This window comes from Homarus americanus, unplaced genomic scaffold (assembly GCF_018991925.1).
Source record: "Homarus americanus isolate GMGI-L3 unplaced genomic scaffold, GMGI_Hamer_2.0 scaffold50924, whole genome shotgun sequence".
NCBI lineage: Eukaryota > Metazoa > Arthropoda > Malacostraca > Decapoda > Nephropidae > Homarus > Homarus americanus.
In genome coordinates this window covers 2,787,411-2,804,313 of record NW_024718094.1, presented here as the reverse complement: position 1 = coordinate 2,804,313, position 16,903 = coordinate 2,787,411, and the positions used below count along the sequence as shown (strand labels likewise).

Here is a 16,903-nt window from a genome sequence, read left to right as displayed (position 1 = left end):
CTTTCGGGAGGCAGCTTTAGCAAAGTTGTGGATGCGTGGCTTCCATGACATATTAGAGGAAATGGTGAGGCCTAGCATATCTATTTAGAATTTGGCAGAATGATAGCATCCTGAAATGTGATTGGTGGGAGATCATCTAATGGAAAGTGTAAATGGTAAATACTGAGTTTTATTACTATTGAATTTAATCAAGTTTCTACCTCCCCATTCGGAGATGCTGCACAGATCCGCATTGATAGATGTAATGATATCAGCTCTAGAAACAGATCTAGTTTGAGAGTTAGGGGGAAGGGGAAAATGTGAAGAAGAGTGAAGAGTAGAATCATCAGCATAATAATGGATAGAATTAGTAGTAGTGTGAAGTAAATCATTGATAAAAATTAGGAAAAGAATAGGTTAAAGAAAAGACCCCTGTGGGACACCACTATTGGGAGAGAAAGAGTGAGAGTTCAATCCCTTGACAACAACTGCCATGGATCGGTTCTCAAGGAAGCTAGAAATTAGAGAACAAAGTGGGGGAGAGAAACCATAAGAGGGAAGTTTAGAAATGCTTTGGAGATGTCAAGGGCCACGACGAAAGTTTCCTCATAATCCGTAAGAGAGGATGACCAGAGATGGGTGCAGTAGGAGAGCAGATCACCAGTAGATCTCACCTGGCAAAAGCCATACTGGTGAGCCAACAAAAGAGAGTGTCATTCAAGGTGATGGAGAAAACTAGAGTTCAAGATAGTTTCAAAAATAGTTAGAGGGATTTGAGTGGTCACCCTTCTTTGGGATGGGCTGAACCAGGGCATGCTTCCAAGAAGAAGGAAAAGTTTAGGTTTTGAGGCAAAGGCAAAAGAGGCGAGCAAGTACAGGGGCCAGAATTTCAGCACACTCCCTCAGAATATGAGGGAGTATTCCGTCCGGTCTATGCGACTTACTCACATCCAACCTGGATAACACACCAGCAACCCTACGAGTGGAGATTATAGGAAAGTGCTTAAGGTTCAGCAGGAGGGATAGAGTTGGAATCGTCTAAGGTGGAGTTAGAGGAGAATAAGGTGCCAAAGAGATTGGCTTTATCAGAAGAGAGTTGGATATAGGGTTATCAGGTCGGAAGAGAAGAGGAAAAGAGGGAGTGCAGAAGTTATTACAGATGTTTTTGGTTAAGGATCAGAAGGATTTACTTGATGAAGAATTAGTCAGGACAGCGGTCTTTCTTTTTATAAAATTACACTTGGCCCTACGAAGAATAACCTTACAACGATTCCTAGAAGTAATGAAAGAGGAGTGGGTAATAGGAGGAAACGATAGTTTCATAGCTTGATATACCCTATCTCTCTCCCTCGATGTAAGAGTATAGGAGCGACCAAACCATGATTGTAAAGTAAAAGTTTTGGTAGAAGATGAGATAAAGGCACTCATACCACCCTGTATAACCCCAGCAATGCTGTCAGCAGACACCGAGGCAACCCGAGTGGAAAAGCAACATTCAACCCAAGGAAAGTTGGTGAAGAATTCTCGCAAGGATTGCCAGTTTGCCCTCCAATAATGCCATAGTTGACGTTTAGAAGGGGGTAGGGGAGGTGGTCGTGCCTAGTCTGATTTAATAGAAAGAAGATTGTGATCAGAAGACCCTAAGGGGGCAGAAATTGAGTATGAATAGTGTGAGGAGTTAGAGGTAAAACAAAGATCAAGAATGTTAGCAAGTTGATCGTGTCGATCAGGAACGCGTGTAGGGTGTTTAATTATTTTTTCCAGGTCATTAAGTAAGGAAAAAGAGAGTGCCTCAGCTCCACCTGGGTCATCCCTTGCAGAGCCAAGCCACTCTCTGTGATGTATGTTGAAATCCCCGAGGTGGAGGATCTCGGTGTTGGGTGTGTGTGGATAGCAACGACTCATGGCAAGAAGTTAGATAGTCAGAGTTCTAAATAGTTGGTTGAATTGGGAGAACAGTATAGGAAACAAAGGAAAATAGTCAAAGTTAATAGAAATATTTTGAGCCAGATGACATCAAGATCCGTGAATCGAGCTATAGGTGTACGTGTGCTGCGATAGGCGCATACACCTCCCTTAGAACGGAAAGAGGTATAAAAGTTGTAGTTGGAGACTTGAAAAGGTTTGGGTGAAGCTGCTTTGGTCAGTTGAAGTTCAGAGAGTAGTAAGAGGTCAATAGATGGTGCTCCACAGAAGGAAAATTGGATCTCAGGCCACAAATGTTGAAAATATGAAGTGTGAAAAAAGTCAATTCCCCAGCAACCACGGTGACATCAGTTGAGGCCCCAGTAGTTTGATGATGATCAGGTCAGCCCTGGGGTCCACAACCTTCCTGACCAGTGGGACCTATCCGAGAAGGCCCCACTTTAATATTATTGTCAACTGACATCATAGGAGAATAAAATAGAAAGTATAGAACAGATCAAGAGTGAGTACGGTTACAATTGTTGTGTTGTCAATAGTAAGAGACAATTGAGACCCTGCAATTGTGTGTAAATGTGGCAGAAAGTCAGATCAGCAACCTGGGACTTGGTCACAATTTTTGTGATGCCATATGGTAGTAGGGTCTACCATTAGACAACACATTATGCTCCCAATATCTTCTCAGGCGGTAGTACCTCCCTGTTTGGTAGCTGCCTACTACCTAACAGTAAAAAAAAAAAAATAAATAAAATAAATCATTATATACCCGATATTACAAGTTGAAAAATAACCATAAAATAACTCCTACCCTAGCCTGGTAGGGAGAGTGCTAGAGGGATGTGACTACCCCAGCTGACTCCCAGGGGCACGTGATAAGAATTTTTTGCCAGGAACCAAATTGGTAGAAGCGGGGAAAGCTTTCGTAACATAAAATAGTGGTGTCAATTTAGGAAATTCGTATAAGCAAATCTTCGTACCTCAAACATTCCTATCTCAAAGGATACCTGTATTTGGCTAATGCCATACAATTTTATTCAGCTCAGGCGATCCCGTATACAAGGGGTTAGAAGATTATCTTCACTAACCCCTAACTATGGAGACACCACTTTTTATTTTTTATTTGGCTTATGCCAGACAAATTTACTCAGCTGAAAGGTACCCCCGTACACAGGGGTTAAAGAAAGACTTATTATACTGTACATGTATGCAGAAAGGGATAAAAATGCTAATGATTTTTTACAACTCACCATTCAACAGGAGTCATATTTGGCAGAAATGGTCTGATACCTGTGATGATCTCATGAGTCACTAGACCCAAGCTCCAGTAATCAACTGTGCAGGTATATCTCTTGCTGAGGAATAACTCAGGAGCCAGGTACTGGAGGGTGCCCACGAATGATGTACAAACACTACTTTGGTCCAATTCTTTAGCATAACCAAGATCAATAAGTTTGTGCACTGTCTGAAAATGCAAAATTAATAAATGTACATTTCTAATCAAAATAGTCATTCATATATTAAATCTCACTCTATAAATTCTTCCACCAGGAGGATAACTAAGGTGGCCATCTTTAATAATAAATCCCTCAATTATCTCTGATAACCTTTTGTATAGTATCCATGTTCACCTACAGTATTTTGTCTTTCCCCCTAATGAACACTGAAATGAAACTTACTGGGAAAAAAAAATGGTTGTAAAGTCTCCCAAGCTGTCATAGTGGTACACTACATATTACAGTATTCCTATATACAATAATAAAAAAATTTTGAATTGGAAATCTCATTAAAATTTCATTATCAGTGTGGACAGAGAGAGAGATGTACAGTAGAGGTGAGCAGGTATCGAGGAGCCAATATTTTTTATATTTATTTTTAATCTAATATTACTACAGTACTTTTGTTACTTATAAGAATTACACATATAATAAAAATGAAAGTATTATATTTATGTTGAGGTGATCAGCAAAAAGCAGTGCCACTTTTTTGCAACTTTGTCACAGCCCCTGAAATGTTCTGTGCACAGCAAACACCACTTTCTTACACTGAATAGAAAAGAATTTCATTAGCACATATAAAGGGGAAAATCATAATTATTCAATTTACTAAGAAGTGCACTCTGCTCACAAACCTTGCCATCTACATCTTGGAGGACAATATTCTCTGGCTTTAAGTCTCTGTGGATTATCCTCATGGAGTGTAAGTATGCCACTGCTTCTGTTATGTCTCGTATACATGCCCGGACAGCTGCTTCACGCAGACCACAACAGTTTTCTGGTTTGTTTAATACCTGGAAAGATATATCCATCTAAATCTGATGCACATACACAAAAATTGCATCTTTTATCTAGCTTTACCATGCACACATTTTGCAGTACTGTAAAGTGGAAGACCATGGTATTCTTCCCCAATCACCCTAGCAATAAGAAAATTCTCTTATCACTTTCCCATTATGTTATGCCACAGCCACGAGTAAATATATTTAAGGTAAGCAAAAAAAGTGTATAAACATTTATCCACAGCATCCATTCTAATTTCTGTATGTTAGAAATATGAATTTGGTATCAAATAGATCCTGAATAAATTCTCTACAAGATTGTTTCAATAAAAGATCCTTAAACAAAATATTTTGCCCTGACACAATGATAGGAACTCAATTTTGTTATGAAAAAATGTAAGAAATGCTTATACCAATCTATAAAATCAGTTCTAATTTAGTTAGAAACACTTTTTTTTACCACCAAAACAATCCTGAATAGTTTATCTACAAGTTTGTTTAAATAAATATACAACATAAAAAACAAAACAAAAATCTATATATTATGGAGGTATTTTTGGGGCGCGAGGTTTGAATGGAGCAGTGTCACAGCCAAGACAGTACACACTGCTGCCAGGTGTATGAGAGCTCCCAGCAACACCAGCTGCTCAGTGACTCGCTGAGTCCAGCTGTTACGCTGTACAGAAAGTCAACGCCAAGCTGCCAAGAGCACATGACGGACCAAGGAAAACTTATTTTTTTTCCACAGATGTTAAAACCCTAAGCAGCTAAAAAAAAAAGTTCATCTGGCATATAAAACCCCAGAATGTTAAATCTAGGCTAAAAATTGCAGTAGGTTTTTTTTTTATGGAGCTTGACTCAGTAATCCCCCACCCTCTGGAATTTTCCACCCTGCTATTTAACCAATACAGATCCCACCCAACCTGGAATTTCAGCCAAACCTGATAGGCCTTCCCCCAACTGGTCTGGATTAGAGGGAATTTACTGTACATGTCATTGTCATTCTTTAAATGAATGGTTAATGAAGTCAAGTAGGCAGAAAAACAAGATCAGAAATGAGCAGAAAACTGCAAGATGCTTTGAGGAAATTCAGTTGAGGATGAAATAAAAAAGCTGAGGGTGAATACATATCAAAAGTACAGTATAATGGCAGTAATTTTAAGAGGATAATCAGGGTGTAAAATTTTAATGCAAGACAAGAACCTGCAAAGGGTCCAATGCCAGGGTGGAAGAATGAATACTGTGAGATAACGAGAAAGTTCTGAAAGGCAGAGTGAGTGCCAGGGGCCGTGAAGATAGTGAAGATGAAGATGAGAAAAAGATTTATGGCAAGTCATGTCACACAGTAGATTTGCCTACTATGAACAATGGAAATGAACCACAACAGAAATTCTCTGACAATGGCATCAAAGTGAGAAGAATGAACAGGGTAAAGAATAAGGTTGTAAGAATAAATGACACTAAGAAAGGGTCGAGTCATCATCATCATCTTGTGTGCATTTTCCACACTTGTTTAGGCTAGCCGTGACAGCCTGATGCAGAAGTATAGTGAAGATTTTTTGATGGAAGATGGTGGCAAAGGCCTGAATTTTCCAACATGTGGGCCTGACAAAGATACTGTACTGCTCATCAATAATCTAATTAATCAAGCATAACAGTTTACTGGTAATACAAAGAATCTATTAGTACGAGGAACCTATGATACTAAACCTGCATCAATAGTGTTATACAAAACCAGAACAAATACATTACCATTTAGTGAAAGAAAATGATTCACAAAGGTGCTACAACAAACGAGAAAATTTGAAGATTTTTATATATTATTATTCCCATATATTTAAAACATGCACTGTATTAATCAGTTGGAACTCCTCTTTTCATTACAAATACAATTGAAATAGAAAAGACAAAATAAACATTATTCAAATTTTGGAGAAAAAATAAGAGTAAGAAACAAAAAGAACTTAATCAATCTGAGTTGCCCAGTGCACATCATAACCAATACCATATTAACTTATTGGATTACTATTACTGTTCACTATTCACAAAACTATATTGACAAAGTTTTTAAATAATTTCCCTTTTTCCCTTCAGAAAAGGCTGTTGAAGTTCCCTTATAGACAGGTTTGCAACAACTTCATGATTACCAGTAATTGAGATACAAGCCAAATTTGGCAGTTGATATTCAATTATTGTGCTCTGTAAGTAGGTCTTGACTCTCTTTAAACAGTTGAAAGCTCTCTCACCATAAACTGAAGCAGGATGCAAGGACAATGCAATCACAAACAGCGTAACAATGTTATCAAATTGGCCTTTCATCTCATATTCGATGGTCAGAAGATCCTCATGATCCATTGAAACAGCCTTTCCTTCACCAAATTCCATTCAGCAGTACATGCTAAATTTTGTACTTGTGTTCCAGTATCTCAATTGAGGGAACCTCCTTTGTGTATGAATTCACAAAGCATCTTCAGTTTCTCTTAACTTATCATCATTGGAGCATCATTACTGTCATGAATGAGAGGTATTGGTACAATACATCTGAGTGCCTTGGGTGTGCCATCTGTGGTACAGTAAAATCTTGTTTTGATAGCAGTGAAGACAGTGTCCAACATGGTCTGTAGAATTTCTACTCTTAAATAATTTCTTTGAATTTGTTACAGGCTAGTCATTGGCCACTTCATTAGAGAAAGTTTTCTTCCTGAAATTCTTATCTCTTCAATAAATTTAGCAGGAGTACCAATCAAGTGAGCTGCATCGATTTAGGATGGTTTCAAAATGTTCTCCACCACTATATATCCTTGAATCATAAAGCATGAAACACTGATGTTCAAGAAAGGGCCTAGGACCTTTTCAGTGGCAGCCTCCATGATATGGTAGTAAGGGCATCAACTTGCCTTACAGGGTTGATAAACCAGATCATTACATGCAGTAGGTCTTTCACTCACACATCAAATTTGTCAATAAAATTTTTGGAGGCTTAGTGGGGGAAAGTGGGAGATTGTTCCCACCCCCTCTAGCTATGTCACTGGCCCGATGGCAGTTCTCCAAGCTGTGGTGTAAGCATGTAAAATTACAAAGACTACGAACATAGGAAGTGAAAAGGAGGGTATGAGGCAGGCTAACAATGAGTTGGATATATAAATCAAGGGGTATTATACATAGTTTACAGTTTTGTAAGGAAAAGAATATACTTTGAGGACTCTACAGTCTACACAGACCTACCTGCTGATGGGCAATTCCGCATGGGAGAGAAAATATTGAAAAAATTATAAATTAAAGCAAGAGAAATGAATTTATATGACTCTACATCAGAATTTAATGGAGTACCCAAATTGTAAAATAATAAGTAAAAAATAAGGAAAGCAGAGAAAATGAAAATTGCACAGTATTACGTTACTGTACTGTATTTAAGATACTGTGAGCAGTAAACCTCTAACAGAACGTTTTTCTATGCCTTGACAGCTAAAGTACCATAGATTAATATTTTTCTGTATGGAATGAAGTTTGAAATACCAATAAAGCATGTACTGTAGTGTACAATAATTCCATAAAAAAAAAATACTCTTGGCACAGCCAAAACATATCTATGCAAAGTTTAGGAAGGTACAGAAACCTTTGTTTTTCCTTAAAGGTGATTTCATAGGAAGTCTTGCAACTATTCTTGTGCATAGAATATGCTTACACTTAGTGGAGATAGTAACCTAGATTCAGAAAAAAATTGGATTTTTCAGTTTTGCCAACCTTGCTGCTTACACTGAAAATCCAACCTGAAGAAGTCAGTTATCAGGTCCTTTGATGGGCTCTATGTTTCCTATAGAGGCAGTCCTCATTGTTTATCACCCAGTAGTTAATTTCTTTCATTAATTCATTGTTTGAAAACTTAATCAATAATTAGATTATAATTTTAAAATTTCCTATCTTTCTCAGGCTAGTTTGTCCAATTGTACGACAGTTACAACAATTCTGTCATCTAGCGTATGATATTTCATCACACAACGTTCAATTCGTCAACTGATCAATCTTATTGTTAAATTATATTCAACTAAACTTAATTACAGATCCTACTGTATTCTGCATTAAAGTAATATATAAATATCTTTGCTACTTAAAGAGTACTGTAAATTATTAAACTTATTTTTTCAAACACTATGGAATCGGATGTTTTGCTGTTTCAAACAAGTATTCCATGGTTTCTGCAACCCCAGCTGTGCATCATGCTGAGCTTGCATTTTAATTTGCTTTAAAGTGCCCTCCATTTTGATATTATAGCCCTGAAGCATTCAGTTAGTGATGGTGCTAAACCAGTACATGTGTCAGTCTCAAGACCATTGGTCGTGATGTTATGTAAAATTCATTGAATTTCTTAGCAACACGGCGTTCTCGTTATCCGAGCTTACCAGGAACCACAAGAGACTTAGATAGTGATTCCATAAAGGGGAATTAATTCCCATAAGAATTAATAGGAATAAGGTCTAAATGGAATCATCACATTGTAAATGACACTTAAAAATATTAATTTGATATGTTTAACAGTTATATGCCTTAGAAACATTTGAATACACAATACTGTATTGTATTAAATTATTTAACTTATTTAAGATACTTTAAAGTAGTTTGAGGTCGGTGTGTTGAAGCCAACTGCGCAACCACACACTCTCAAATTCATTTCAGTGAAAGTGGTTTACTGAGACACATTATAAAAATCAAATAAAAACTAATATCAAAATAAAAAATAAATAATGAGGAATAATATCCATGGAGATAGCATGTACGTACTGTAACTGCATAGCCGAGTCGCCAATCGCCACCCAGTAGCACTCAGAGCAGGTGAGGCTGAGCTATGTTATTTTTTAAATCGTATTTTCAGGTAGATATACGTACATGAGTTTCTTCATTTTCTTTTACTCTGTTATATGCACACACAATCATTCAAACAGAATGTGGAAAAAAAAAATATCATAACTTTCAAAAACATAGAAGTAATAATCATTTCTTTTAATTATGGTTGGCAGTTAGCCCACAGCGGGAAATGGGGAGCGGTGTGGGGGATCTCTCAGCTGTTCTCTGTCTCATATCCTATGAATTGATTGCCAAATGGCATAATAATATTGGATTGCACTTCTGCACTATTTTTTTTGCAAATATACAAAACAGGAGAAAAGAAGAAGATTCAAGTAGAGTGCTTGTTCTCCATACCAGTACTTGTATCACTCCAAGAACTTTGTCAATACAAATGCTGTACAACAAACTTTATTGTTGGAATAATTAACCAATGAGACAGGAAGACTACTGTGCTGCCAAAGTTTTAGATAATGATAAATATGCAGTCTAAAAAAAAAAAAATAGGTATTGGGGTCAATTCATATAAATTTTAAGGGTAGGCAAAATGACAAGCTCAAGTACAGTAGTCTCAATACCTTGCGAAGATCGCCTCCACTGCAGTACTCCATACAAAGCATTGGCAGGTCACCAGGAGGACCCATTAGTTCAGGTAGCACTTGGAAACATTTGACAACTGCTTGATGATCAAGACGATTCATGATCTCTACTTCCTTTTCCCAACGTTCAACATGTTTTGGTGTTAAAATATTTTCTGTGCCAGTACCTGGAGTGCCCCACCGACACTTTTTCAGAGCTGTGAAAATGCAAAGAAAGTTAAATGCTTTATACAGTACTGTACTTTATTTATACAGGTACAGTACTACAGTATTACAAATATACAAATACAATACTGTACTGTATATAGGCATTCCCCGAGCTATGAATGGGTTACATTCCTGGACCCTGTTTGTAAGTTGATCTGTTCTTAATTCAAAACCATGCTAATTCCATAGTTTAGGTAAGGTAAGTTAAAGCAAAACAACAATAACATCCCATACACAACAAATAATGTAAATATTGTAAATAAAGTGGTTAAATAATATACATTAATTAAAATAATGTAAAAAATTGGATTTTAAATACAAATTTTTGCAATGGATGTGTTTGTAAGTGCGGGTGTTTGTAAGTCAGGCGTTCATAACTTGGAGACTGCCTGTATAGTACAGTACAAACATTATTTTTTTCTTTTACAATTATATTAGTACTAAACAGTATTGTATATACTGTATATGAAGCTTAATTACCTACATGGAATAACATAAACAAATGAGCCAATACTATAAGGTTATAGTAGTAGCTAGGCACTTATCTTTCTCACCGAGGGGAACTGGTATACTCCAAGTATTACCAACTTATTGAGCTAAAGCTTAAAGCAACAGCCTTGTTTTTACTAAGGAGGCTGACACCCCATAGTATGAGGCTAATCACATAATTTGTGAAATGTGGGCTAAGAGGCCTTATGGTGGGTACAATGCAATGCCATATTTTTTATGTTCTAATTATCTGTTGCAGACATCCATTGAACCCTTACCTACATTAAAAGAGACAATATCTTACAAAATCTTTCTCATATCAAGTATCCAATGTCTATTTGTACACACTTTGACATTAAAGACCCAATTATAATTGTCTGAAAGTTTAGCTCGTCACTTAAAAAGTTACTCTGGCGTGCATAACAGCCAAACTGTCTGTTTTCTTCATGGTTTGCTGAACTAGAGATACTTTTAAGCTTAGTAATCAGAAAAAAGGTAATATATTCTTACCAATTGTTTCCCCTGTATCATTGTGGCGCCACAAAGTCACCGTCCCAAACCCGCCAGTGCCAAGTACTTTATCTTTGAGCCAGGGGTGTGTTGGTGATTTTTCTTCTGCTGCAGCCATTGCTCTGTAATAAAAAAGTCTTGAATTACAAGAGAACATCGGTAATCTTGAGGAATCCAGATAGTAAAAGTTATCTGAAATGAATTATATAAGGGTATAAAAGCAAGAAAAGTCTTCCTCTATTCATCTTTGAGAAGGGAATATGGAAAAAATATGAACAAGTTAAGACATTCAGAAATCAATGATCAAAATATACAGAGGAGAAAAATTTGTCTTGTGGTCATTTATGGTTGGGTGACTGGAAAGGTCATTGTCTTAAGTCGAATGAACACCATCTATTTGTCTCAGACAAAAGTTTCCTTGGCATAAAAAAGAAAATGAGGAGAAAACAAAGTGGCTATTATCATGTTCTTTTACGTCAATATAGTTGTCGTAAATATGTGGTACAGTAAGTGTGTGTGTGTATATATATATATATATATATATATATATATATATATATATATATATATATATATATATATATATATATATATATATATATATATAATAATAAAATATATCCCAAGCGCTTTCGTATAATTCACATCTTCAGGGGCGAGTACAGACTAAGGAGAAGTACAAAACAAGGTGTATATATACAAAGGAGGGTGAGATCAGGTCCACAATGGTCAGGTATTAGGTAATGACCCTACTAATCTTTAAAAAGCACCGCAACAGTCGGTAGTCAGGTCAGAGGGTAAGGTGACCCAACCTTCTCACCTGGTTACAAATCTTCTTAATTACAAAATTGGCCAGTTTGTACATGCCATTACTCAAATTCATGTTGACTGCTTCGGTATGTTTAATGAGACTAGATTCTATAATATTCCTACTGTCAATTGAATTACAAGGTAATATTGAGGAGGCATTACCCCAGTCAATGCAATGCTTATTATCCCTCAGATGAACAAACAGAGCATTGGATTCCTGGCCTGTCCTAACACTATATTTATGTTGTTTAAGTCTAGTGACAAGATCTTTACCTGTCTGGCCTAAGTAAAACATATTACATTCCTTGCAAGGAACTTTATAAATGCAACCAATTGTGTTGTTGGGGGGAGTTCTTGATTAACATTTGTTTAACAGTGCATGAATTTTTAAATGCCACATTGACGTTCCAGGTTTTTAGTTGTAAAGGAAAATGAGATAAATTTTTGTGAAATGGTAATACTAAGAGATTCTTATGGTCATGGGTGGGCTTGGGATCAGTTCTGTAAAAATGTTTCTTAGTAATGTTCAGGCATTTGTCTATGAAAGATCTAGGGCTGCAAATTCTCAAAGCACATAAAAACATTGTTGAAAATACTGACTGTTTGACTCTATTATGGTGGGCAGTAGGGTCATTACCTAATACCTGACCATTGTGGACCTGATCTCACCCTCCTCTGTATATATACACCTTGTTTTGTACTTCTCTTTAGTCTGTACTCACCCCTGAAGATGTGAAATACACGAAAGCGCTTGACGAACTTCGTGTTTTCTTCTATCCTTGTGGTTATCAGCATATACCTAGATCACGCGCACCTACAGTGATTTACTTGCATATATATATATATATATATATATATATATATATATATATATATATATATATATATATATATATATATATATATATATGATCCAGTAGACATGCTTGAAAATAGTACAGTCTGCATAATACAGTATATTTGGTTAATGACCATTGAGAACTTTATCATTCAACTATGGGGATGGGTTGCCATATGAGAACAGGCATAAATAACAGGAAGCGAGAATATAACTATGACTACAAATACAGCTCCTCCTCGACTTACGATGGGGATAGGGACCCAAATCCAGGTCGTAAGTCGAAAATGCAAAGATAATACATAGAAAATCTAAAATGGGTGTCTCTTTTTCTTCTCAGCACCAAAAAACTCTCACTTTTAAGCATGCCAGCCATTTTAAAGGAAATTACAAGTGAGAATTTTGTCAGTACACAGCGCAATCACTAATGTCGGGACTCGAAAATACGTAATTTGAAAAAAATTTGGTACGACTGGGGCAGTCGTATGTCCGGGTTGTCGTAAGTCGAGTAGGTCATAAGTCGAGGAGTAGCTGTATATGTTTCCTTATACTATTTATATTTATTTTAAAGGCTGCTCCACAGACATCCTGCACGAAACATAAATCAAGAGACCCATTCCCCAATTATGTAATTGTATATTTTCAGCCTTCTGGCTGCCATGCTCTTTCAATAAACTGTTAATTATTATTATTATTATTATTATAAATCATATTCATCCTCTCAAGTTCTACACATTTAACATGCTTTGGGACATGTCACATCTGAAAGTGTTTCGAACTCTACCTTTCAGATGTGGCAAAGTTCACCCTTCTATAGGTAATAAGTATAGTTGAATATTGCATATTTGTTGCCATAAAGTTAGGTAACCTTACCTAATCTAACTATTTTTAGTTAGGTTAGGTTTGGACGTGGTCTGTTAGGTCAGGAAACCAAACCTTAAAAAAAGTTAGGTTAGGTTACCTGACCTAACATGCCACCTCCTAACCTAACTAAAAAAAGGTGATTTGCCCAAAGACAAAAGTCAGAATCCTCTAAAACAGCAAGAAAACTTGCAAAAAAATATATTTTTCATGTGAAAAAAGGTGATGGGTGGTTAACAAAACGAGAGCAACGCTGAGTGTCACCATAACATCAAATTGGGACTTGGAAAATTCGTGATTTTTACAAGTAATAAATCGCGATCATTTTGTAAGATGAATTCCTGCTATCCTTAGCGCTGTTTAGCGGTACTTACTTAACAAACAACTATTTGTTCAGTAAAAGTTTGCTAGTTAAGCTTTGTATATAACTTTTAAACTTTTAAGCGTAATTTTACGTTTTTTGTGTACGTGAGAGCAGCCGCCAGGCTGATGTGCGACTCATAAAGTATACTGAGCAGAGGCCTCGATAGGAGCGCTGCACAGGGGAATGTTTTGAAATACGTCAATATGATCGGCTGTTTACATCCAGGGATGAGGCGTCACCACAGCATTACCACCAAGAAGACAAAATAGTGCGCGCCTAGGCGCTTAATTATCTACCAAACGAAGAATTTGCACAAGAAACAATTATCATATCCTATAGTACTGTATATAAACTGTATTACAAAACATGACAGGAATTGTACCTGGTAACTCATGTACAGTAGGTCCTCGCTTAACGTTGTCCCGCTTAACGTTGTTTCGGTACTACGTCACTGAACTTTAGAGACCAAAAATTTTTTTATCATCCCAGTGATCGTTTTGCGTCGTCACGGACTACTTTCTACAGCGCATCACCCGCTCTTGTCTGGCCACGCTACGCTCACTTGGCTCGGTGTGCTGCCCTCACTCGCGGAACGTCACAGCGTCCCCAAGCGACGCCAAGCCAGTCTCTGTTACGACTTCACATCAATCGTGCATTCTTTTAGTGTTTTTGCTCTAAAACTACTTTAACCATTCGAAATGGCCTCCAAGCACCCATCAAGTGCTACTGATGCTAGTGTAGTGAAGAGACATACGTAAGACCATTGCCCTTGCTACGAAAATGGATGTATTAACCCGATTTGAAAAAGGGGAACGTGCTGTGGACATAGCCACTGTGCTTGGTCTAACCCCCACAACAGTGCCAACTATCCGGACCAACGCTGACAAGATTAAGGTTAGTACTGGAAGTGGTTCTTCTCTGAGTGCTACTAAGACGACCTGTACTAGAAGCACTGTGATAGAGAAGGTGGAAAAGATGCTGGCAATGTGGATGGAGGACCAGAATGTACGCCGTCCCTGCACTGAAGGAATACTGTGCCAAGGAGAACCTAAACTTCAAAATTCTTCTGATCCTTGACAATGCTCCAGCTCATCCTCCCAATCTCGACGACTTGCATGACAGTGTAAAAGTTGTATTCCTGCCTCCCAACACGACAGCACCAATGCAGCCTATGGACCAAGGCGTCATTGCGGCATTCAAGGCAAATTAAATTATTTGCAGTACCATGGCCCAGCTGCTCAAGGCTACAGACGGAGAAAATAAACCATTGATCCAAGAATATTGGCGCGGCTTCAACATTCTTCATGCAACTGACAATATTGGCAAGGCATGGAAAGAGGATTCTGAAACTTGCCTGAATGGTGTGTGGTGTGTGGCATTGAGGACAGTCTTGGTTGCTACACCACGATCTATAAGGAGAAGAAGATGAGTAGCACCAAGCAGTCAACACCGGATTAATTTTTTCGCCGTGGGACGGCAGGAGTTTCTTCACAACAGCCGGCAGCCGAGGAGGAGCAAACAACAACTGAGGAGGATCAACCAGCAGCGGAGGAACCCCAGTCAGAGCAGGAGAAGGAGGAAGCAACCGCAGAATCTCAGTGACTCACCACCCTCCTCCGCTCTCACCCTCCTCCTCCTTGGCTCCACTACCCACCACACACTCACTCTACTACCACCCACCTGTGAGTACCAATACAAACTTAGTACTGCAGTTCTATATACTATTCTCTATAGAAATGGCAATAATTTTCTGTACAGATGTATATTTAACTTTTTTCAGGGGGCAAAGGAAGGCTCAGGAACGTAACTCCCATATTTTATCTATTTCTTGTGGGGAAAATTGATCCGCTTAACGTCACGTTTTCAAGAACGTAACCCCGACGTTAAGCGAGGACACCCTGTATTATCATGTATGTAGTGGATACAGGTACGGTGGTAGGATGCCAAAAATCACACTGGATATATAGGTACGACAGCCATGTTGACAGAGTGTTGTTAATCCTTTGAGTCCTGAAGGGTTAAATAATTGTCCTTAAAGCGTTAAATCATCATCATCAAAGGGTTAAATCATCATCGTCAAAGGGTTAAATCATCATTGTCAAAGGGTTAAATCATCATTGTCAAAGGGTTAAATCATCATCGTCACAGGGTTAAATCATCGTTATCAAAAGTTTAAACCAAAGTCTTCAAAGGGTTAAGCCATAGTCAGAAAGAAGGTCATCTTAGTATCTTATCAATTGTATATTCCGCCCACCATGCTGGGCATTAGGCTGCAGTACAAATAGACATGGACGTTTCGCATACAGCTGCCATACCTATATCCTGTGCCTATCATATAATGAGAGCAGGGCTACAAATATGAGCCAGAACTTGAGGCCTCTTGTCACTATTCTTCATTCATTGTTTCATATTGTTTGACAGTGAAAAGATGTGGATACTTTTGTTGGTGGATGTACCTGTTAAACCAATATTAAGTTGCATGGCGATTTTTAATGAATAAATACCCATCTCTCTCCATAAACCTGGCAGAATTGCTACTGACCCAAACAACTTATTCTTCATAATGCAGCTAAACTACAAATGCATTATAGTTTAAATTTACATATAAAACAAGGCAGTACGAAGCAAATATGAAACCAACACCCATAAATAGTACAATACACATTATCCATAATTAAAATACTACATACCCTGAATCAAGATGGCTCAGGCAGTAAATAAATCAAGCACGAAACAAAAATAGAAATGATATACGAGTTTTATTGAGAAACACAAAATTCTAGACACATTGATACATAATAGAGTCACATCACACATACCTCACTTCATGAAGGAATAGATGCAGTTATGGCAAGGCAGGATGGGGTATGTTTCCTGCTCTTGTTGTGACGTGAGAGTCTTCTGTTTCTCGGGATTTTCCCTCAATGTGCGCACTGAAATAACCTGTAACACCACTAGCACCCTGGCCTCTGTGAAGCTGTTAGTCCACATCTAAACATTATGACAAGAGATGTTAAGTTATATTATCAATATTTTATTTTTATTTTTAGAAATAACCCATCAAGAAATATGAAAGTTTAATGTAATTTTCTTTAAACTGCAATTAGGAAATTAATGTCTAGCGATATATATATATATATAAAATAAAAGCTCAAATTAGAAGGCCAACAAGTGGTGAAGAGGATAGGCAAAACCAAATGTGAGTT

At 37.5% G+C, this 16,903-nt stretch overlaps 1 protein-coding gene across 3 annotated transcripts in view; it reads right to left on the bottom strand.

Annotated features, from left to right (window-relative positions):
- Positions 1 to 16,663, bottom strand: part of LOC121859114 (inhibitor of nuclear factor kappa-B kinase subunit alpha-like) — a 47,921-nt gene extending 31,258 nt beyond the window's left edge. For 2 of the 3 annotated variants that reach the window (XM_042355810.1, XM_042355812.1), the window contains exons 1-6: positions 16,517 to 16,663; positions 15,052 to 15,106; positions 10,825 to 10,946; positions 9,598 to 9,815; positions 4,031 to 4,189; positions 3,150 to 3,364 (exon numbers count right to left, since the gene is read on the bottom strand). In XM_042355810.1, the coding sequence (XP_042211744.1) occupies positions 3,150 to 3,364; positions 4,031 to 4,189; positions 9,598 to 9,815; positions 10,825 to 10,942 (710 nt within the window). In that variant the 5' untranslated portion in view covers positions 10,943 to 10,946; positions 15,052 to 15,106; positions 16,517 to 16,663. The remainder of the gene's footprint in view (positions 1 to 3,149; positions 3,365 to 4,030; positions 4,190 to 9,597; positions 9,816 to 10,824; positions 10,947 to 15,051; positions 15,107 to 16,516) is intronic. The other variant, XM_042355811.1, reaches the window with a different exon arrangement.
- Positions 16,664 to 16,903: the final 240 nt, after the last annotated feature.